At 50.3% G+C, this 22,172-nt stretch overlaps 1 protein-coding gene across 1 annotated transcript in view; it reads left to right on the top strand.

Moving 5' to 3' along the window:
- The first annotated feature begins 4,497 nt into the window (after positions 1-4,497).
- Positions 4,498-22,172, top strand: part of lamb2l (laminin, beta 2-like) — a 31,218-nt gene continuing 13,543 nt past the window's right edge. Inside the window, 10 exon segments of the mRNA XM_047013780.1 lie at positions 4,498-4,623; positions 12,730-12,791; positions 18,027-18,196; positions 19,831-19,966; positions 20,090-20,163; positions 20,412-20,600; positions 20,888-20,951; positions 21,151-21,353; positions 21,529-21,649; positions 21,811-21,999. Of these exon segments, the coding sequence (XP_046869736.1) occupies positions 12,761-12,791; positions 18,027-18,196; positions 19,831-19,966; positions 20,090-20,163; positions 20,412-20,600; positions 20,888-20,951; positions 21,151-21,353; positions 21,529-21,649; positions 21,811-21,999 (1,177 nt within the window). The 5' untranslated portion in view covers positions 4,498-4,623; positions 12,730-12,760.

Genomic DNA, 22,172 nt, shown 5'->3' with positions numbered 1-22,172 from the left:
TGGCAACCAGCCCTCGGCAACCAGTCCCCTGAGTAGGCCAGGGTGTACTGTATGTAGCGGAAGGGAGGAGAGGAGACAGTTCACCAGGTGAGGAGAGGAGACAGTTCACCAGGTGAGGAGAGGATACAGTTCACCAGGTGAGGAGAGGCGAGGCAGACTCAGACCAGGTGCTGGAATTTTTTTGGGCACAAACCCTGATATCAACATGGAAGAACCATCAAACAGACTAGAACCAGAACCAGGACTAGAACCAGGACTAGACCCAGGACTAGACCCAGGACTAGACCCAGGACTAGAACCAGGACTAGAACCAAGACCGGGAATGGAACCTCCCATGTGGGAACCTGGACCAGAACTACAGTTTGACTACTACCAATTCTTGCACAGGTACATATTCTGTACATTTACATTACATTTACCTTTAATCATTTAGCAGACGCTCTTATCCAGAGCGACTTACAGTAAGTACAGCCTCCCCGAGGCAAGCAGGGTGAGGTGCCTTGCCCAAGGACACAACGTCATGTGCCCCAGCCAGGAATCGAACTGGCAACCTTCAGATTACTAGCCCGATGCCCTAACCACTGACTCCCTGTCGTACTGTACATATACTTACTGGTGTGTTGTCTAGGTCAGTTCTCCTGTGTGTAACGGTAACAACATTGCTTAAAAATGACTCATTGATTAACAATAGCTTGTTAAAAGTAATATGCCTTCCGGTGTACTGCAGGTAGACTCCTGAACTATATGTGGATGTATGTGTCTGTGTGGATGTATGTGTCTATGTGGATGTATGTGTCTATGTGGATGTATGTGTCTATGTGGATGTTTTCATATGTAAGTGAACAGACATTTGTTTGAGCAGCAGTTTTTTCTCCCTGTGTGTGCGTGTGCATGTGTGTGCATGTGTGTGTGTGTGTGTGTGCATGTGTGTGTGTGTGTGTGTGCGTGTGTGTGTGTGTGTGTGTGCGTGTGTGTGTGTGTGTGCATGTGTGTGCGTGTGTGTGTGTGTGCGTGTGTGTGTGTGTGTGCAGGCTGTCTGCTGAATCCTTCCTCCAGCCCTCTGTGAGCATGGCCGCCCATCCCCCCTCCTGGTACACTCAACTGGTAGAACACATGGGAGGTACAAAACAAATGCACCTCTAACCACCACACCTCCCCTAACCTCTTACAAAGCTGGCAAGGGTGCGTTCCTTTTGAACCTCTGCTCTTTACAACTCAGCACTGCAGGAAAATGCTCATGGTTCTCTGACCATCACTTTCCGGAACAACAACTACAATCACAGCTGGATCTGTTCCCTCCTCCTGTGTAAGGCAGCATGTCTAGTGAGGTCCAATCACAGGGCTGTCTAGTGAGGTCCAATCACAGAGCTGTCAAGTGAGGTCCAATCACAGAGCTGTCTAGTGTGGTCCAATCACAGAGCTGTCTAGTGAGGTCCAATCACAGAGCTAAATCACAGCTCTGGGGAGTTATAATATAAAAAAATATGATTGTGAGGGGTTCTTTCTGGTGTCCATGATATAGTGAAGGCCCTGGACACTAGTGATGTTGCTTGTTCTGGTGTTACTAAAGCTGCCATCTCCATGGTGAAAGGCTGCCGTCTCCATGGTGAAAGGCTGCCGTCTCCATGGTTAAAGGCTGCCGTCTCCATGGTGAAAAGCCAATCAGCTGTAGCCGTGTGTCCCTCAGCGAGGCAATAACACAGTCATCCTGGGGTGTAATAATCCTTCGTGTTCATTGAAACCTAGTTACCAAGGATCACATTTAAACCCTAACCCAGGACTCATAAAACAAGTCATTTTTGAACATGAGCAAATGTGGAGCTAAACTGACTCACAGTAGAACAACAATAACAAACTCCCTCCTTGCCTGTTACCACTGGGCCATTCTGTTTTTGAACATGAAGAAAACATTGTTTCTATGACGATGTCTGTGTTATGCATGGTAGGCAGGTAGAGCAGGGCCGTGCTGGTAGTCATGGTGGTAGTCATGGTGGTAGTCATGGTGGTAGTCATGGTGATGTGTTGCTGTGTCAGACAGGGTGAGTGCAGTGGGGCTGTGGGAGGCCCTCAGAGACTCAGTCAGCAGGAGGACAGGACTGGAGACACAGGACTCCAGACTGGTAAACATACACACACACACTCTCACACACTCACACTCTCACACGCTCACACACACTCACACTCACACTCACACACACACACTCACACACACACACACACTCTCACACGCTCACACACACACACTCTCACACGCTCACACACACACACACACTCACACACACTCACACACACTCAATCACTCACACACACTCACACACACTCACACACACACACACACACACACTCTCACACGCTCACACACGTTCACACACACACACACACACACTCACTCACACACTCACACACACACTCATACTCACGTCTCTTGTGTGTGTCTCCAGGTGGAGTGGACGTGTTCAGACTGGGACAGCCAGAGAGATCAGGGTCACCTACGACACATCGCAGGGGTCAGGGGGATGTTCCAGCTGGCACAGACACACCAGGCTTTCTCTGCCCACATTCTGGCCCAGCCTCCCCCTCCAAGCCCTCCCCCTCCCAGCCCTCCCCCCTCACAGCCTCCCCTTCCCCCCTCCTAGCCTCCCATCCCTCCCCCCTCACAGCCTCCCCCTCCCCCCTCCCAGCCTCCCCCAGCCTCTCAGCCCTCCCCCTCCCAGCCTCTCAGCCTCCCCCCTCCCAGCCCCCACCTACCAACCCCCCAGGCTCTCAGCTTCCTCCCTCCCAGCCTCCCAGGCTCTCAGCTTCCTCCCTCCCAGCCTCTCAGCCTCCTCCCTCCCAGCCTCTCAGACCCCCCTCTCAGCACTCCAGCCTCCCCCAGCATGTAATGTATGCTGTTGTCCAGCAGAGGGCAGCATCTGATCAGTACGTAGATGGACGTTGTGATGAGTACTTCTAGCTCCGTCAGACACTGCTTGATTTGAGCTTCCTGGTTTATCATGATGTTTAGCCGTTTGATATCTGACTGACACCACTCTGGTAGGGTTTGTTATTAAAAGTACATAAAACCATGGAAATATCATTTGGTCATCCATCAGTGTGTGAATGAAGGGTTATTCATTGAGGCTATGGCAACCAGAGTTAGCTTTCAAAGTATAAACCAAGCAACTATTGTGTGTGTGTTTGCATGTGCTGAATGTGTGTGTGCGTGTCTGCATGTGTGTATGTGTTGGTGTGTCTGGTGTGTTGAATGTGTGTGTGTGGCCTGGGTGGACCAGGTGTGTGTGACCTGGGTGGACCAGGTGTGTGTGACCTGGTGAACCAGGTGTGTGTGACCTGGTGAACCAGGTGTGTGTGACCTGGTGAACCAGGTGTGTGTGACCTGGTGAACCAGGTGTGTGTGACCTGGTGAACCAGGTGTGTGTGACCTGGGTGGACCAGGTGTGTGTGGCCTGGGTGGACCAGGTGTGTGTGACCTCAGCACCCAGAAGGCCTTCTGGCTTCAGCTATGAACGGATCATCGAACACAACCGCTGTTCTGGTTCCCACAGCAACGGTGGAAGTTATGCACACACACACACACACACACACGCACACACACGCACACACACACACACACACACACACACACACACACACACACACACACACATGAACAGACACACATTCACAAAATCTCACACATCTATAAAAACTTGCATACACACGCCCCCACACACATATACACAAACACATATACATACTCAAACACACACAGCTATGAACACTTGCATACACACTCACATACACGCACACATATACACACACATATACACACACGTATACACACATACACACCTATGTACTCATACAAACACACAAACACGTGTAATCTGAGATATGTGCTCCTGATTATCCAGGCTCCAGGTAACCACCTCAGGGACGAAGCTGTCATCGTCATCCTGTCATCATCATCCTGTCATCATCATCCTGTCATCATCATCCTATAACCATGCTGATACACCCCCCCCCCCCCCCTCCAGACAGGAAGACAGAGATCACCACACATTGGGCCACACATTCACACAGCAATGAGCACTTGCATACACACACACACACACACACCATGCCCTGATACTTTTGCCTCCTCTGAGCCTATATCCAATCAGGGGTACACACGCATATACACACACACATACAAACACACACAAAATCTCTCTCACACACACATCCAACACACACACACACATCTGAATCCCTAACGTAGGATGGCAAAATGACTTCAGGATTTCATACGTGACTGAAGCGGAATAAAATATGTTGCATAACAAAGAATCAGAGAGACCGAAGTTGAGCCGTGCTCACGAGAGTCCTTTGAAATTTGAAATTGTAGGTTGGCGGAGTAAATCGTGCTGTCGGTCAAAAAGTGGCGCCTGTAGTTTTTCCCCCCTCCTATTTCTACAGTACCTGGCAGGAGTGTATTCCTATAGGATAATGTAAGTTGATAAACGTCCCTGACTCCGCCCCTCGCCAGTGCTTCGCTGTACCAGTCTGGAGAGAGCGGAAACATAGCTAGGACGCACGCAGGTGGTGAAATTGAGCGGTGCTGAGCGAATAAGGACGGGACGCCGCGAGCAAATTTCTAACCAGGTGAGGCAAACCCGCCACACCCTTTCCGCGCTTCAGGCGACGTTGAACTTGAGGTTAAAAGTGTTACATTTCAATTTGCTGTACTGTAGCTTTGATTGGTTTTCTATAGGGAATGGCATTGTCTATAAAAACTGATTAATATCCAAACGTGCTGAATTATCCTGGCAACCTATGAAAGATTATTGGAAAGGAATGTAAACTGTGCAAAGCTCAAGCAGTTATGTCGACTCTGCAAACAAATACGTAATTAGTAGACTGTACCATGTTAAAACGGATTTGTCTTAGGCTACATAGGAACATCGACATAACTGTGAGACCAATACACGTTTCTTCTTCTTTCGACATGGCTGCAGCAAAGGTTGTAACCTCGGTCATAATGTGACACGGTATGGTTGAACCTGCAAGTTAAACGCTGTTAGATCTGAGGTAGGGAGAAACCCAGCTGTCAGCGGTCATCAACAACGTGGGAAAGTCAGGAATTAAATGATTGGATTGAAGGACTGTAAAAGTCTCATCAATGTCGCATGGAAGTCGCGTAAATTGGTTGCCAGGTGCGAAAGCCCGGGGAGCATTGATTCTGAGAGCAGAGTAACGGGTCATAGCCCGTACTGCCCTCCTAAACTGGCCCGGTTTGTCCCAGGACTAATATAACCTATATAAACGACAGTAATTAGCCTACAGGGAGCGGGAACATAACTTTAGATGATACACCTCAGTTGTCCTGCTGTGTTTTTTGCAATCAGTCACCTCGCAATGTTTTCCTCACTTGTTAACGGACTCACCGATTGTGATATCTGCTGACAACTCGCGGGTCGGCGGGTGAAGGTTGGGCTACCGGAGGTCACCGGCTAGACTAGCTAGATTTCCAACACCGTGTCACACATTCCAACACGATTATAAAACTCGGATTAAACATGGAGTCTGGCCAGACGGTCTTTACCCTTAATGATAAAAACCCTGTAACCCATGGTTACGACACGATTGGCTTTTCTTGTCCCTGGCGTTGCTATCGTTAGACTCAGTGGTGTTTTAGAAACACTGTTAAAACCACGCACTTCTTTATTTCCCTATCCCTACGCTAAAGGAATCAAATGTGGCTAAATTAAATGTATTATAGTTTCCGTTCTCCCCGCTCCTCGTGGTGTTTCAGATGTGTGTGGTGCTGAGACGCCGCTAAGAGCTGAACTCATAACGGGGATGATGGTAACGGCTACAGTCGTCCTTCCTCTCCCGGGAGGCTGAGGTGATGTTATTAAAGAGGGGACGAGCTGTCTCTGGGCCGGTTTCTCCCGTCAGAGGGTTTATGTCTTGGTGTTTGGACAAGTGTAAAGGTCTAGTTCCCATGGTGTGGTCTTACTGTAGCTTTAATCAGCTCTCTCTGCTCTGGAGGCTGGGGGCTGGAGGCTGAGGGGTGGAGACTGGAGGCTGAGGGCTGGAGGCTGAGGGGTGGAGGCTTGGGTCTGGAGGCTGAGGGGTGGAGGCTGGAGGCTGAGGGGTGGAGGCTGAGGGGTGGAGGCTGAGGGGTGGAGGCTGGGGGCTGGAGGCTGAGGGCTGGAGGCTGAGGGCTGGAGGCTGGAGAGAGGAAAGGTTAAAGGGAGGGAGGTGGACAAAGTGAAGGGAGAGAAAGAAGGGAGGGAAAGAAGGAGAATGCATGGAAAACACACACACACTGACACACACACTCACACACTGACACCCACACACACTGACACACACGCACGCACACCGTGATTAGAGGGTGGTGTCAGTAGAAAGCTGCCAAGTTTTCTTCCTGTTCAGAACTGGGTTTGATGAAAGGATTTGCAGCATTCCATTAATTTGACGTAAACAGACAAATGACTCCACATGGTCTCATTCATCCCTCATCGGCCTGTACTCCTTTTCTCCTCTTCTCCTCCTCCCCTCCTCCCCTCCTTCCCTCCCCCCCTCCTCCCCTCCTCTCCTTCTCCCCTCCCCCCTCCTCCTTTCCTCATCTTCTCCTCCTCCTCTCCTCCTCTCCTCCCCTCCCCCCTCCTCTCCTCCTCTCCTCCCCTCCCCCCTCCTCCCCTCCTCTCCTCCTCTCCTCCTCTCCTCCTCTCCTCCTCTCCTCCCCTCCCCCCTCCTCCCCTCCTCCCCTTCCCTGCTCCTCTCCTCCTCCTCTCCTTCTCTCCTCTCTCTTCTCCTCCACTCTGCTCCTTTCCTCCCTTTTTCCTCCTTCTCTTCATTTCTCCTTCTCCTCTCCTCTCCTCTCCTCCTCTCCTCCTTTCCTGTCCTCCTCTCCTTTCTTCTCCTCTCCTCTCCTCCTCTCCTCCTTTCCTGTCCTCCCCTCCTTTCTTCTCCTCTCCTCTTCTCCCCTCTTCCTCCTACTCTTCTCTAGCCTGACGTTGTCATACTCATAATTCTAGTCAGAATATGAGTCTGAAAACTCTCCGTTGGGCTGTGACTACGGTGCGTGTTTCAACCGAACTCGTAAAACAAATGCCTCTTCGCTCAATTGGATAGACCTACAACCAATCAGAGCAAGGTGATATTTTGTTTGTTGAAAACGAATTCAACCCAGGGAGTCAGATGGCTAAGCGGTTAGGGAATCTGGCTAGTAATCTGAAGGTTCCCAGATCGATTCCCAGCCGTGGCAAATGACGTTGTGTCCTTGGGCAAGGCACTTCACCCTACTTGCCTCGGGGGGAATGTCCCTGTACTTACTGTAAGTCGCTCTAGATAAGAGCGTCTGCTAAATGACTAAATGTAAATGTAACACACTTTCGTGACGTTGTTGATTAAGTTACTGTTGATCATCTGTCTATCATCGTATAAAGCCCACCCTGGCAATTTCATTGTTCCGTCCCGATTCTGGTTTTCTGTAGTTGTTCCCCAATACGAGACCCTCCAGACCCAACTTCCCAACCAAATTTTTTTGTGGGCGGGGAGAAGTTGGGCTGGCAGCCAGGCTAACTCTTCTCTTCACTTACTCCCCCTTTCTTTCTAATTTCCTTCACCCTATCTCGGAATCTCTCTCTTCCCCCTCTCTATCTGTCAATTGTCTCTCACATTTCTATACTTATACACCCACCCACACACACACACCCACACACACACACACACACACACACACACACACACCCACACACACTCTGTTAGCCAGGGTTGATAGTTATCTTGAGGGAAATGGCTGATTGCGTCTTTTGCAGATCTTAGACAATCTCCCCCGATAACAGGAAATTATGTCATCTGGTGGGCAACCAATCCCGTTCTGTACAGACAGCTTCCCTCCTTCCCTGTTCACCTCTCCTCCCTCTCTTCCCTCCCTGTTCACCTCTCCTCCCTCTCTTCCCTCCCTGTTCACCTCTCCTCCCTGTCTTCCTTCCCTGTTCACCTCTCCTCCCTCTCTTCGCTCCTCCCCTGTTCACCTCTCCTCCCTCTCTTCGCTCCTCCCCTGTTCACCTCTCCTCCCTCTCTTCCCTCCCTGTTCACCTCTCCTCCCTGTCTTCCTTCCCTGTTCACCTCTCCTCCCTATCTTCGCTCCTCCCCTGTTCACCTCTCCTCCCTCTCTTCGCTCCTCCCCTGTTCACCTCTCTTCCCTCTCTTCCCTCCTCCCCTGTTCATCTCTCCTCCACCTCTTCCCTCCTTCCTCTCTTCTATCTAAGTTTGTCCCCCACTCTATGGTCATGGTGACCCAGAACATCTACAATCCCCAGGGTTAACCTGTTTACACACACACACACACACACACACACACACACACACAGCCCAAAATGTTCTATTTATGCTTCTGGACTTGATATCATTTTGCTTCAAGGTTACCAGAAGGACATACTAATCATATGGTAGTTAATGTAACCATGTACCGTGTTACTAGGTAGTTAATGTAACCATGTACAGTATTGCTAGGTGGTTACATGCTAGTTAATGTAACCATGTACAGTGTTGCTAGGTGGTTACATGCTAGTTAATGTAACCATGTACAGTGTTGCTAGGTGGTTACATGCTAGTTAATGTAACCATGTACAGTGTTGCTAGGTGGTTACATGCTAGTTAATGTAACCATGTACAGTGTTGCTAGGTGGTTACATGCTAGTTAATGTAACCATGTACAGTGTTGCTAGGTGGTTACATGCTAGTTAATGTAATCATGCACAGTGTTGCTAGGTGGTTACATGCTAGTTAATGTAATCATGTACAGTGTTGCTAGGTGGTTACATGCTAGTTAATGTAATCATGTACAGTGTTGCTAGGTGGTTACATGCTAGTTAATGTAATCATGTACAGTGTTGCTAGGTGGTTACATGCTAGTTAATGTAATCATGCACAGTGTTGCTAGGTGGTTACATGCTAGTTAATGTAATCATGTACAGTGTTGCTAGGTGGTTACATGCTAGTTAATGTAATCATGTACAGTGTTGCTAGGTGGTACCTGTTTGAAGACCTGTAGGGACTAGAGACAGATCCAACCTCTGATAACCAGCCCAGTCAGGGTGACTGAAAGGACAGACACACACACACACACACAGACACACACACACTCAGACGGAGCAGGGTGATATGGGTGTTTAGTCTGAAGGTAATCGTCATCTAGGCTCCATGGCTTATCTGGCTCCTCACAGCCCAGAACACTCTCAACACTCTCAGCTCTGTCTCTCCCAGACCTGGGTCAGGGAGTCCTGATGAGTCTGTCACCTCTGTCTCTGCCAGGCCTGGGTCAGGGAGTCCTGATGAGTCTGTCACCTCTGTCTCTGCCAGGCCTGGGTCAGGGAGGCCTGTCTCCATGAGTCTGTCACCCTTGTGTCATCATGGACCCCAGACCACTAATGTCACAGTGCTGTTCTGGTTCCATGGTTACCCTCTGATTCCATGGTTACCCTCTGATTCCATGGTTACCCTCAGGTTCCATGGTTACCCTCTGATTCCATGGTTACCCTCAGGTTCTCTGGGTTCTCCTTTCTGTGGGTTCCCCTGAGATTGCTGAGTCATCGCCCTCTCAGGTCACAGCCTCTATAGAGGAGGTCAAAGGTCACACAAACATGGAGCAAGGGAATGTGAGGCTGCCTTTGTTCTACAGGACACACACACACACTAACACACATGCACACTAACGCACACATACGCATGCACCACAGACTCATACAACAGTTTGATAATGGCACACACTCCCCACCCCCAATCTTTTGTAAGGAGTTGAAAGAACTTGGTGTGATGGTTAACCTTCACAGCCCCGCCCCCTTCATATCTGACCTATCGGTGTCCTTGTCTGGTTTAGGCTTCTCTGTTCTCCTCTTCTTTCCTCTCCTTTCACTGTGTGGAAAAACATTTTGACAAAAAGTTTTGAAAGGTAAAAAAATAAATAGAAAAAAACATTTTAAAACAAAGTTTCGAAGAGTTGAAACAGATTGCCATAAAAAGTTGTGAGAAAAAGTTTATAAAAAATGTTTGCATCATTGAGGAGTACTACTATACTCTACTGTACTCTATTGTACTCTGCTCTGCTTTAATTTAGTCTCATCTACTACGCGTTAGGCTTGTATGTCCTCCTCCTCTCTCCTGTCTTTACACTGTGTGTGGAAAAAAAGTTTTGAAAGGTTTAAAAAATCATTTTGAAAATAAGTTGTTAAAGAAGTTTCAAAAGGTTGAAAAAGCATTTTCGGAAAAAGTTTAAAGACTAAAAGTTTGGAAAGGTTTGCATTATTGATGAGCACTTGAGGAGTCGAAAAAGGTTTTGAAAGGTAGACTATATTTTTAGTTCTCCCTCACACCTCTCCCTCCCTCCCCCCCCTCCCTCCCCCCCTCCCCCCCTCCCTCCCTCCTTCCCTCCCTCCCTCCCTCCCTCCCTCCCTTCCCCTGCTCTCTAGAATAATAGTTTGGTGCATTCCGCCTGCCTGGAGACTAGTCCTCCTCTTTCAGCCGGTGGCTCCCAGAGTGACAGCAGAATTAGAATAAGAATGGCTGTCCATTCAGACCACTGCCCCTCTGATGAGGGCTGGGGGACCAGGCAGGGGCGCGGGGGCGGGTGCAGGGGGGCGGGGGCAGGGGGGCGGGCTGAGTGGTGCGCACATATACTCCTCCCCTATTGGCCAAACACATGCTGTCTGTTTCTACATCCCAAAAGCCAGTTGCGCTTACAAGGTTTTTCTCCACACACACACTGTAGACACACACTTTCACACCCACCGTAGACACACACTTTCACACACACACACCCCACACACGGACACAGAGACTCTCTCGCTCTGTGCTGAGGCTGTTCGCTGTCTGGCTGCAGGGGATCTGGGAAGTCGGTAGGATCTGGTTCTACGTTCTAACTGATGTGGTTCTACGTTCTAACTGATGTTCTAACTAGCTCTAGGGAGAGACTATAGTGTAGTATCTGTAGTGTGTGTGTAGTGTGTGTGTAGTGTGTGTATGGTAGGTGTAGTGTGAGTGTAGTTTGTGTGTAGTGTGCGTGTAGTGTGTGTATAATAGGTGTTGTGTGTAGTAATAAGGGGGCTGTGTATTACCAGATTCAGTGCTATAGGGTAACCCTAACCCTATAGGGATATAACAGTGGCATAAACTCTATCTGATCCCTGTGTTCGTGTGTGGTTGTGATGTGCTCGTGGTCAGCCAGTCAGCCAGCCAACCAGTCAGCCAACCAGCCAGCCAGCCAGCCAGCCAGCCAGCCAACTAGCCAGCCAGCCAACCAGCCAGCCAGCCAGCCAAGCAGCTTGCTAGGCAGTCAACCAGTTAGTCAGCTAGTCAACCAACAGGCCTACCAGTCATTTAACCAACAGGCCTACCAGTCATTTAACCAACATGCCTACCAGTCATTTAACCAACAGGCCTACCAGTCATTTAACCAACAGGCCTACCAGTCATTTAACCAACAGGCCTACCAGTTATTTAACCAACAGGCCTACCAGTCATTTAACCAACAGGCCTACCAGTCATTTAACCAACAGGCCTACCAGTCATTTAACCAACATGCCTACCAGTCATTTAACCAACATGCCTACCAGTCATTTAACCAACAGGCCTACCAGTCATTTAACCAACATGCCTACCAGTCATTTAACCAACATGCCTACCAGTCAGTTAACCAACATGCCTACCAGTCATTTAACCAGCCAACCAATTAGCCAGCCTACCATTTAACCAGTCAACTACAGTTGACCAACTAGCCAGCCAGCTAGTCAGGCAAATAGTCCAAACGCTAGCCAGTTAACCAGCTGTAATGTGTGTGTATCTTTGTGTATGTGTGTGTCAAGGTGTTTGTAGAGGGTATTCAGACAGCAGGGGAATGTTTGTGGAGCCTGAGCACATCCAGCACCACACCCTGGTCCCTCTGACCTGAGACACATCCAGCACCACACCCTGGTCCCTCTGACCTGAGACACATCCAGCACCACAGCCTGGTCCCTCTGACCTGAGACACATCCAGCACCACACCCTGGTCCCTCTGACCTGAGCACATCCAGCACCACACCCTGGTCCCTCTGACCTGAGACACATCCAGCACCACACCCTGGTCCCTCTGACCTGAGACACATCCAGCACCACACCCTGCTCCCTCTGACCTCAGACACATCCAGCACCACACCCTGGTCCCTCTGACCTGAGCACATCCAGCACCACACCCTGGTCCCTCTGACCTGAGCACATCCAGCACCACACCCTGGTCCCTCTGACCTCAGACACATCCAGCACCACACCCTGGTCCCTCTGACCTCAGCCACATCCAGCACCACACCCTGGTCCCTCTGACCTGAGACACATACAGCACCACACCCTGGTCCCTCTGACCTGAGCACATCCAGCACCACACCCTGGTCCCTCTGACCTGAGACACATCCAGCACCACAGCCTGGTCCCTCTGACCTCAGACACATCCAGCACCACACCCTGGTCCCTCTGACCTCAGACACATCCAGCACCACACCCTGGTCCCTCTGACCTGAGACACCAGTCTCTATACCCACCCTGAGGTCCACACACACACAATTAAAAAATAATCTATGGAGTGGGTTATTGTTTTTTAACAGCCTCAAAAGAAAAGATATTCAAACGATCACAGCAACTTTAGCTCCACCAACACATTGTAATATTTTGAATATGGAAGGTATACATGCACTGCTAACCGCTCCCCCCTCTGTGTTGCAGTCAATAAGAAGGCCTAGTATCCAGGTCCATCATGGCTGTGTGTTGGGGCCTCCTCATATTGGGTGAGTCCAGCGGAACTCTAGAGTTTGAATCTCAACAGCTCTCTGTTCTATTCTGCATTCTCTTGAGTGTCTCTTAAAAGCTGTTGGAGAGCAGATTTGCTCCCCTTCTCTCCCCTCCCCTCCCCTCCTCTCCCCTCCCCTCCCCTCCCCTCCGAGTGGCTGCAGGTATTTGTGCTGGTCCATCTGTTTGTCTCTGTGATCTGTGTGTTTAACATGTTCTCCATCAACACAGCTTCATTATGTCACAACTGAAACCCAGCACTGTGATGGACTTTGCATTGTGACGTCAGGCTGGACAGTTTTTGGCATGACAGTTCCTCACCCTCTCGATGCAGGCGGGAGTGTGTGTGTGTCGGTGGGGGGGGGGGGCTACTTACAGCTTTGAACGCTGGGTTGAGGATGGTTTATTTGAGGGAAGCACAGTGGCTGGTATGAGTGGAATGTCTCTATGAGGGGTTAGTAGCATCAGCATCAATAGCTGTCAGAACTGGCTCTCATCTGCTTCACTGCTGACTGAGACAGTAAGCCACATACACACACAGTAGCTGCTGGTGTGTGTGTGTGACAGGAAGCGGTGGTTTACCTGAGCCTGCTTCAGGAGCTTCAAACTTAATCCAGTTAATTTGAGATGATGTGGTCTTGTGATGCTCTAGATCTCTCCTCTTTCCCCTCCTCTCCTCTCTTGTCCTCTTCCTTCCTGTTCCCCCATTCCTCTCCCATCTCTTCCCTCCTCCTTCCTGTTCCCCCATTCGTCTCCCATCTCTTCCCTCCTCTCCTCTCTTGTCCTCTTCCTTCCTGTTCTCCCATTCCTCTCCCATCTCTTCCCTCCTCTCCATAGAGGTACATTCCTTCTGGAGATGGAGGTGCATTGTGGGTGTGTGTCTGACACTGACACCTGGTATGTTTTTCTTAATGAGTAACATTTTCCTCTCTGCTTGCATTCCTGCCATGTAGCCATGGATCAGTGGATACACATGTTTACCTATACCACTGTCTTTGGTGGGCGTGCGTCTGTGTGTGTGTGTGTGGCAGTGTGTGTGATGTGTGTGTGCGTGTGGCAGTGTGTGTGTGTGTGTTTGAGTGGCAGTGTGTGAGATGTGTGTGTGGCAGTGTGTGTCTGTGTGTGTCTGTGTTTGTGGCAGTGTGCAGGCACGTGCTTGACCAACGCTCTAATCATACTTTGAGTAACCAGATGGTGACAACACAGACAGTTGTGAAACCAGTGTTACCCTGTCCTCTTGTTTACGATGGGTTTATTGATTACATTTACATTTAGTCATTTGGCAGACGCTCTTATCCAGAGCGACTTACAGTAAGTACAGGGACATTCCCCCCGAGGCAAGTAGGGTGAAGTGCCTTGCCCAAGGACACAACATCATGTGGCGCGGCGGGGAATCGATCCGGCGACCTTCTGATTACTAGCCTGACTCCCTCACCGCTCAGCCATCTGACTCCCATAATTGATGATTGATTATTATGGTCTGTTGTGGATTATTATGGTGTTGTGGATTATTATGGTCTGTTGTGGAGTATTGTGTTACTGGGTATTTGAGTCTGTTTTAGAGTGAGTGGAAAGTGAAATGCTGGTTGTTGTCACACATGGAGAAAGAATGGTAACCTGACGGGGCACACGCGCAGGTGTGGCACATCCTGAGATTTGAATGCAATTCCCCGTTTACTTAAATGTGTTTTATATATATATATATATATATTTAGTATGCAATTTATCTAGCACGTTTACGAACGCCCCCCCATTCAACGCCAAGCACTTGTGTTTAGAGTAGGAAAGGGCACGAAATCCTGCGGCAGATTACAAACTGTGAGCTCGCGCTGTGTTCTTCAGTTGGCGGTTAACGCCTAAACTTGAAACGCATGTTTTCCAGTTGCTCTTTCAGATCACAGAAGTATATATTATAGATGTCCGTAATGTAGGTTTTCTCATAGGTGTACAGTGATGCATTGTAGCATTTCGTTTTTTTTTAGCGGCATTTGCGCTAACTTGGTAGCCTAGCACTAGCTATCCCAATTCAAGTGCGCACAGAAATTTGCCGTTTACGACAAGTGTTAAAACATATTGATACAGGTGGTCTCATGTTTCCCTGACCCCACGGAGACGTATGTGTAGGATTTGATTTGATCGTCTTTTGTAGTTTTCATAGTTTCGTTTTCTCCTTACGGTTAGAAAGTAGACGGAGACATCCGACTTGCGGATTAGCAGCGCTGGAGTTTACCCGGTGCCAAGGCAACCGGCAGCTCACTTGGAAATACGTCATACGTAAACAACGAGGTTGATTCAGAGCGATTATATTAGTAGGTTTAAGAGAATAAGATAATTGTTTTGTCTCACATCTCTTGAGCCAGCTGGCACTCTGTGGGTGTGACACACACACTCAATCACACGCACACTTTCTCTCTCACACACACGCGTATATTTCACGTTCTCTGTGCTCGTCAGGGCAAGTGTGGATCAGGTAAAGTTGTGCTGGTGTCTGGAACGAAGAGCGGGTAGGGGGAGAGGAGATGGGGGAGAGAGGCTCAGATGTCAAAAACAACTTTAGAAAAATGAGATTCTGTGAGTGTGCATGTGTGTGTTCCTTGCCTTGTAATTTCCAAGCCAAACACCCCCCTGCTCTATTACACAGTGAGTGACAGAGAAAGGCTTTGGAGGAGCTTGGACATATAGCATGTGTGCGTGTCACAGTGTATGTGTGTGTGTGTGTGTGTGTGAGAGAGAGGCTCTGAGGGTACGTGTGTGTGTGTGTGTGAGAGTGTGTGTGTGAGAGTGTGTGTGAGAGTGTGTGTGTGTGTGTGTGCAGATCCTTGGTCTAAAGACTGTTTGCAGAAGGAGTGTCTGGTGTGTGTTGCTCCACATTCCAAAGGTCCACCTGCTGACCACACCTTCTGTACTGTAGCAGTGTGTGTGTGAGTGAGTGTGTGTCTGTGAGTGTGTGAGTGAGTTTGTGTGTGTGTGCTAGGTTAGTCAGTACATTGCGACTGTGTGTGTATGTCTTCTAGGTTACTGAGTACAGGGCAACAGTGTGTGTGTGTACGTGTGTGAATGCGTGTGTGTGCTGTCTCAGCTGGTATTCTGAGAATCTGCTTCAGCTTAATCTTTACCTGAGCAGGGTCCAAGCAGGGTCCAAGCGGCTGTGTGTGTGTGCGTGTGAGCTACTGTGTGTTTTTATCCTGTGAGGGGATCTGAATTGGATGGTACCAGTTATGGTAGCAGGTCTAGAACCCTGTTCTAGATGGTTTAATCCTCCACCTGTACTAGGAAACAAGATGTCTGCTACCTCCTCACCTATCCCCCCCTCCCTCCCAGAGCCCCCCCTCCCTCCCAGAACCCCCCCCCTCCCTCCCAGAGCCCCCCTCCCTCCCAGAGCCCCCCCCCCTCCCTCCCAGAGCCCCCACCTCCCTCCCAGAGCCCCCACCTCCCTCCCAAAGCCCCCCCTCCCTCCCAGACCCCCCACCTCCATCCCAGAGCCCCCTCCCCCTCCCAGAGCCCCCCCTCCCTCCCAGACCCCCCCTCCCTCCCAGACCCCCTCCCACTCCCAGAATCCTCTTGTCCTTACAAGTCTGTGTTGACGGTTCCATGGGCTGGTATGATGAAAGGGGCCTTGCCACCCACCCTCGCTCTCTTTCTCCTCTCTCTCCTCTCTCTCTTCTCTCTCCTCTCTCTCTACCCTCTCTCTCTCCTCTCCTTCAACCATCTCGCTCTCTCCTCTCTCTCTACCCTCTCTCTCTCCTCTTTTTCTACCCTCTCTCTCCTCTCTCTCTCCTCTCTACCCTCTCTCTCTCTTCTCTCTACCCTCTCTCTTTCCTCTCTTTATAACCTCTCTCTCCTCTCTCTACCCTCTCTCTCCTCTCTCTCTCCTCTCTTTCTACCCTCTCTCTCCTCTCTCTACCCTCTCTCTCTCCTCTCTCTACCCTCTCTCTCCTCTCTCTCCTCTCTCTACCCTCTCTCTCCTCTCTCTACCCTCTCTCTCTCCTCTCTTTACCCTCTCTCTCCTCTCTCTCTCCTCTCTCTCTCCTCTCTCTACCCTCTCTCTCCTCTGTGTGTCTCTTCCTCGGGCCTGATGAGCCAGGCTATTCAGAGTCAGTGATGCGGACAGAACTTGTTCTTGTTTGTGTGTGTCTGAGAAAGACAGAGGGAGTGAGAGAGGGAGAGTGGGAGATAGGGGTGGTTAAAACGGAAGTAGATTGAGCAGAAATCAGTAGGGTGGGATGTTGGATCTAGAGACTGGATGTTAGAGACTGGAGGCTGGATACTAGAGGCTTGAGGCCCGACACTAAAGCAAGGGTGTTCAAGAACAGTTTGAGAAGGTCCAGAAAGTCTAAATGGGAAAGGTCCAGATTGTCAGTTATCAGTGTTCTAGTAAGTAACCATAACGTAGGCCATATATATTGTCCATATACAGTTTACATGGAGACTAGAGGCTGGAGACTAGAGGCTGGAGACTAGAGGCTGGAGACTAGAGGCTGGAGACTAGAGGCTGACACACACACAGACATTCTGTATAGACACTAGAGGCTGACACACACACAGACATTCTGTATAGACACTAGAGGCTGACACACACACAGACATTCTGTCTAGACACTAGAGCAGTGGTTCCCAACCCTGGTCCTGGGGAGTCCACTGCCCTGCATGTTCTAGATGTTTCCCTGCTCCAACACACCAGATTATAAATAAGGAGTTGTCGCCAAGCCTGATAACGACCCAGTCATTTTCAGGTCTGTTGGAGAAGGAAACATCTAGAACAGGCAGGTAGGTTCCCAGGATTAGGAAGCATAGCCAGTATAGCACGACACACAAGCATTCCTTAGGTACAGAGATGTTTTCCCTTTGATTTCACAACCAGGGTGTGTGAACATACTCAATTATGAGTGTACAGGAATGAAGGAGGAGTGTTTACACTCAAGGAACTGGAACTGGGAGGAGAGAATGGGTGAGGGGAATCAGAACAGAATCAGATGTTCCACCACTAGAACAGCTTGGTTCTAAGCTTGGTTCTACTGGTGGCAGTGTTGGAGAATGTCATGTAACTAAGACTGCCCAGAACACCTTGCAATTTATGACAACTAACTTGTGGTCTTTCTCCTCCCTTACCCCTCACCCCTTCTTCCTCCCTCCCCCTCCCTCCTCCTCCCCCTCCCCCTCCTCCCTCCTCCTCCCTCCCCCTCCTCCCCCTCCCCCTCCTACCTCCTCCCCCCCCTCCCTCCTCTCTCTATCAGCTCTAGGTGTGGCTGGGCAGGAGCTCCCCTCCGGTCGCCATGGTTGCACCGACGGCAGCTGTTACCCGGCAACAGGGAACCTCCTGATTGGGCGATCGGTGAACCTGACTGCCAGCTCCACCTGTGGTCTGACAGGGCCGGTGACATACTGTATAGTCAGCCACCTGCAGGTGACACACACACACACTCACACACACACACAAAGGAGAGGGATAAAGATGGATAATATGTGACAGAGAATTGGGAGAGCTTGTGCGTGAGTGTGTGTGAGTGTGTGTAGGTGTGTGTGTGTGTGTGTATGTGTGTGTGAGTGTGTGTATGTGTGTGTGAGTGTGTGTATGTGTGTGTGAGTGCGTGTATGTGTGTGTGAGTGTGTGTGTGTGTGTGTGTGTGAGTGTATGTGTGTGTGAGTGTGTGTATGTGTGTGTGAGGGTGTGTAGGTGTGTGTGAGTGTGTGTATGTGTGTGTGAGTGTGTGTATGTGTGTGTGAGTGTGTGTATGTGTGTGTGAGTGTGTGTATGTGTGTGTGAGTGTGTGTATGTGTGTGTGAGTGTGTGTATGGGGCGGTGTTCTGGCAGGGGGTGCTACAGGGTTGTTGGAGATTTACAGTCAGATTTAGACTGTTGATAACAAAGGCATGCATGTTTACATTCATACACACACATGCAGGCACACACACACACTCACACACACACACACACAAAGGAGAGGGATAAAGATGGATAATATGTGACAGAGAATTGGGAGAGCTTGTGTGTGAGTGTGTTTAGGTGTGTGTGTGTGTGTGTGTATGTGTGTGTGAGTGTGTGTATGTGTGTGTGAGTGTGTGTATGTGTGTGTGAGTGTGTGTATGTGTGTGTGAGTGTGTGTATGTGTGTGTGAGTGTGTGTGTGTGAGTGTGTGTATGTGTGTGTGAGTGTGTGTATGTGTGTGTGAGTGTGTGTAGGTGTGTGTGAGTGTGTGTATGTGTGTGTGTGTGTGAGTGTGTGTATGTGTGTGTGAGTGTGTGTGTGTGAGTGTGTGTATGTGTGTGTGAGTGTGTATGGGGCGGTGTTCTGGCAGGGGGTGCTACAGGGTTGTTGGAGATTTACAGTCAGATTTAGACTGTTGATAACAAAGGCATGCATGTTTACACACACACATTCATACACACACATGCAGGCACACACACACACTCACACACTCACTCACACACACACACCCACTCACCCACACACACTCACTCACGCTCACTCACACACACACAGCTTTAAGCTCCCCCTCTCTACCCTGCCCCCCTCTCTACCCTGCCCCCCTCTCTACCCTGCCCCCCTCTCTACCCTGGCCACCTCTCTACCCTGCCACCCTCTCTACCCTGCCCCCCTCTCTACCCTGGCCACCTCTCTACCCTGCCACCCTCTCTACCCTGCCCCCCTCTCTACCCTGCCCCCCTCTCTACCCTGGCCACCTCTCTACCCTGCCACCCTCTCTACCCTGCCCCCCTCTCTACCCTGCCACCCTCTCTACCCTGCCCCCCTCTCTACCCTGCCCCCCTCTCTACCCTGGCCACCTCTCTACCCTGCCACCCTCTCTACCCTGCCCCCCTCTCTACCCTGCCCCCCTCTCTACCCTGCCCCCCTCTCTACCCTGCCCCCCCCTTCTACCCTGCCCCCCCCCCCCTTTTACCCTGCCCCACCCCCTTTTACCCTGCCCCACCCCCCCTCTACCCTGTCCCATGCCATGCCAAGTGAGGCCAAATGTTGACTTCCTGTTCCTATGATAACTTCCTGTTCCTGTGTTGACTTCCTGTTCCTGTGTGTTGCAGGAGTCAGATAAGTGTTTCCAGTGTGACTCTCGCCTGCCCTACCACCCCAGCGGGCACAGAGTGAGCCACCGTGTGGACAACACCATCTCCCTGAAGGACGGCCTGGGACACCTCACCTGGTGGCAGTCTGCCAACGGTGCGCTATGTGTGTGTTCACAGCTGTGTGTGTGTTCACAGCTGTGTGTGTGTGTGTGCTGCAGAGTGTGTTTCTAGGTGTGTGTTTTTTACCACGGTACTTTGTGTGTCTACTTGGCTGTAGGAGAGGAGGATGTTAGTATCAGACTGAACCTGGAGGCTGAATTCCACTTCACTCACCTCATCATGAAGTTTAAGGTATGTCTTTGTGTGTGTCTCAATGTGTGTGTACTGTGTACACGTGTTTGAGTGTGTAAGTGTGTATATTTGTGTATGGTGTGTGTGTGTGAGTGTATATAAATGAATAGTCTCCCACAGTACACTCCAATAACCTTTTTCAATTTAAACACGACACTACCAAACCACACCTACCAACAAGACAAACATGCAGTACATCTTAAATGACTGTGGCCCTGGCTCTGTGTGTCCCCTCTGGGTCTCCGTAGACCTTCCGCCCGGCTGCCATGGTGATCGAGCGCTCCTCGGACTTCGGGCGTTCCTGGCGCCCGTACCGTTACTTTGCCTACAACTGCAGCAGGACGTTCCCCTGGGTCCCAGCCCACGCCCTGCGCAACATCAACGACGTCATCTGCCAACAGCGCTACTCCGACATCGAGCCCTCCTCTCACGGAGAGGTCAGGTCTACACTGCTGTTTCTGTTGGTTTGGTGTTTAATGCCTGTCTGTTTGTTGGGGCTGAGAGATGACAGTGTTTGTTGGTGCTGAGAGAGAGAGTTATCTTTCCAAACACTGTAAACCCAACAGAAGAATGTCTGGAATGTTTGGTGTTTGTTGGAGGTTGTTGGGTGAACCAGTCTTTCCAAACAGACTGTGAGGTGTTTGCGGCCTTTACAGGGGACTGTGATGTTCCCATCTTCATGTTTGGTGTTAGTTGTTAGAGTTGACCTGGTGTGTCTCTGCAGGTCATCTACAAGGTGCTGGACCCTGCAGTTAAGGTGCAGGACCCCTACAGCCTGGACATCCAGGGTGAGACACACACACACACACACAATACCACACACTGCATAACACCTAAAAGCTAACCAGTCCTTCAATTGACCCGTAACCAATATCTCCCTGCCTCCCTCCTCCCCTCCTCCCTCCTCTCCTCCTTCCTCCCCCCTCCCTCCCTCCTCCCCTCCTCCCCTCCCCCCCTCCCCTCCCCCCCCCCCCCCCCCCCCCACAGAACTGCTCCGCATCACCAGCCTGCGTATCAACTTCACCAAGCTTCACACGCTGGGGGACAACCTGCTGGACCGCAGAGCGGACGTGCTGCAGAAGTACTACTACGCCCTGTACGAGCTGGTGCTGCGAGGAAGCTGCTTCTGCTACGGACACGCCTCCGAGTGCGCCCCCATGCCCGGGGTCAACGCCCGGGAGGACCGCATGGTGGGGGGGGGGCCGGGGAGGGGGAGGAGGGTTTTATATAGGGAATATATTTTGGCAGAGGGCCCGTGGATTGCTAGCACTGGCCCTGATTGTGGGCATAACAGGTGCTTTGTGGGTAGGAATTGAATTGTATAAAAGTGCTGGTTTGACTTCCTGCTCTTCTGTGATTGGTCAGATCCATGGGCGGTGCGTGTGCAACCACAACACCCAGGGCCTCAACTGTGAGCGTTGCCGTGACTTCTATAACGACCTGCCATGGCAACCAGCAGAGGCCAACAACCCTCACACCTGCAAAGGTAGGTCTCTACCCCACCCAGACAGGAAACAGACCTACATCACTTCCTGCCTAATCTCATCCTCCTGTCTTTTAAAAATAATCTAATCATTTATAAAACTGTATTCATGAAAATGAACCCAAACATCCTTATCCCTCGTACCTTCCTGCACCTTTACCCAGAATGCACCTGTAACGACCACTCCAGCCAGTGCCACTTTGACATGGCGGTGTTCCTGGCCACGGGCAACACCAGCGGGGGGGTGTGTGACGACTGTCTCCACAACACCATGGGCCGCAACTGTGACATGTGTAAACCTTTCTACTACCAGGACCCCAGTAGGGACATCAGAGACCCCCGGGTCTGTGTGGGTGAGTCTGGAGGAGGGGGGGTGTGTTTAACTATTAAAACTGCTATTTAGCTATTTAAAACATAAAGAAGAGTAGTAAGAAGAGAGGGCAAACAGGATTTTTAATGGGACTGAATTGTGTGTCCCAACAAGGATATCTATCCCCTCTTGTGTTGACATGTTGACAGGCCTGGT

Source organism: Hypomesus transpacificus, unplaced genomic scaffold, assembly GCF_021917145.1.
Source record: "Hypomesus transpacificus isolate Combined female unplaced genomic scaffold, fHypTra1 scaffold_203, whole genome shotgun sequence".
Taxonomy (NCBI): domain Eukaryota; kingdom Metazoa; phylum Chordata; class Actinopteri; order Osmeriformes; family Osmeridae; genus Hypomesus; species Hypomesus transpacificus.
Note: the sequence above shows the minus strand (reverse complement) of the source record. Positions and strands in the feature narration are given on the sequence as shown.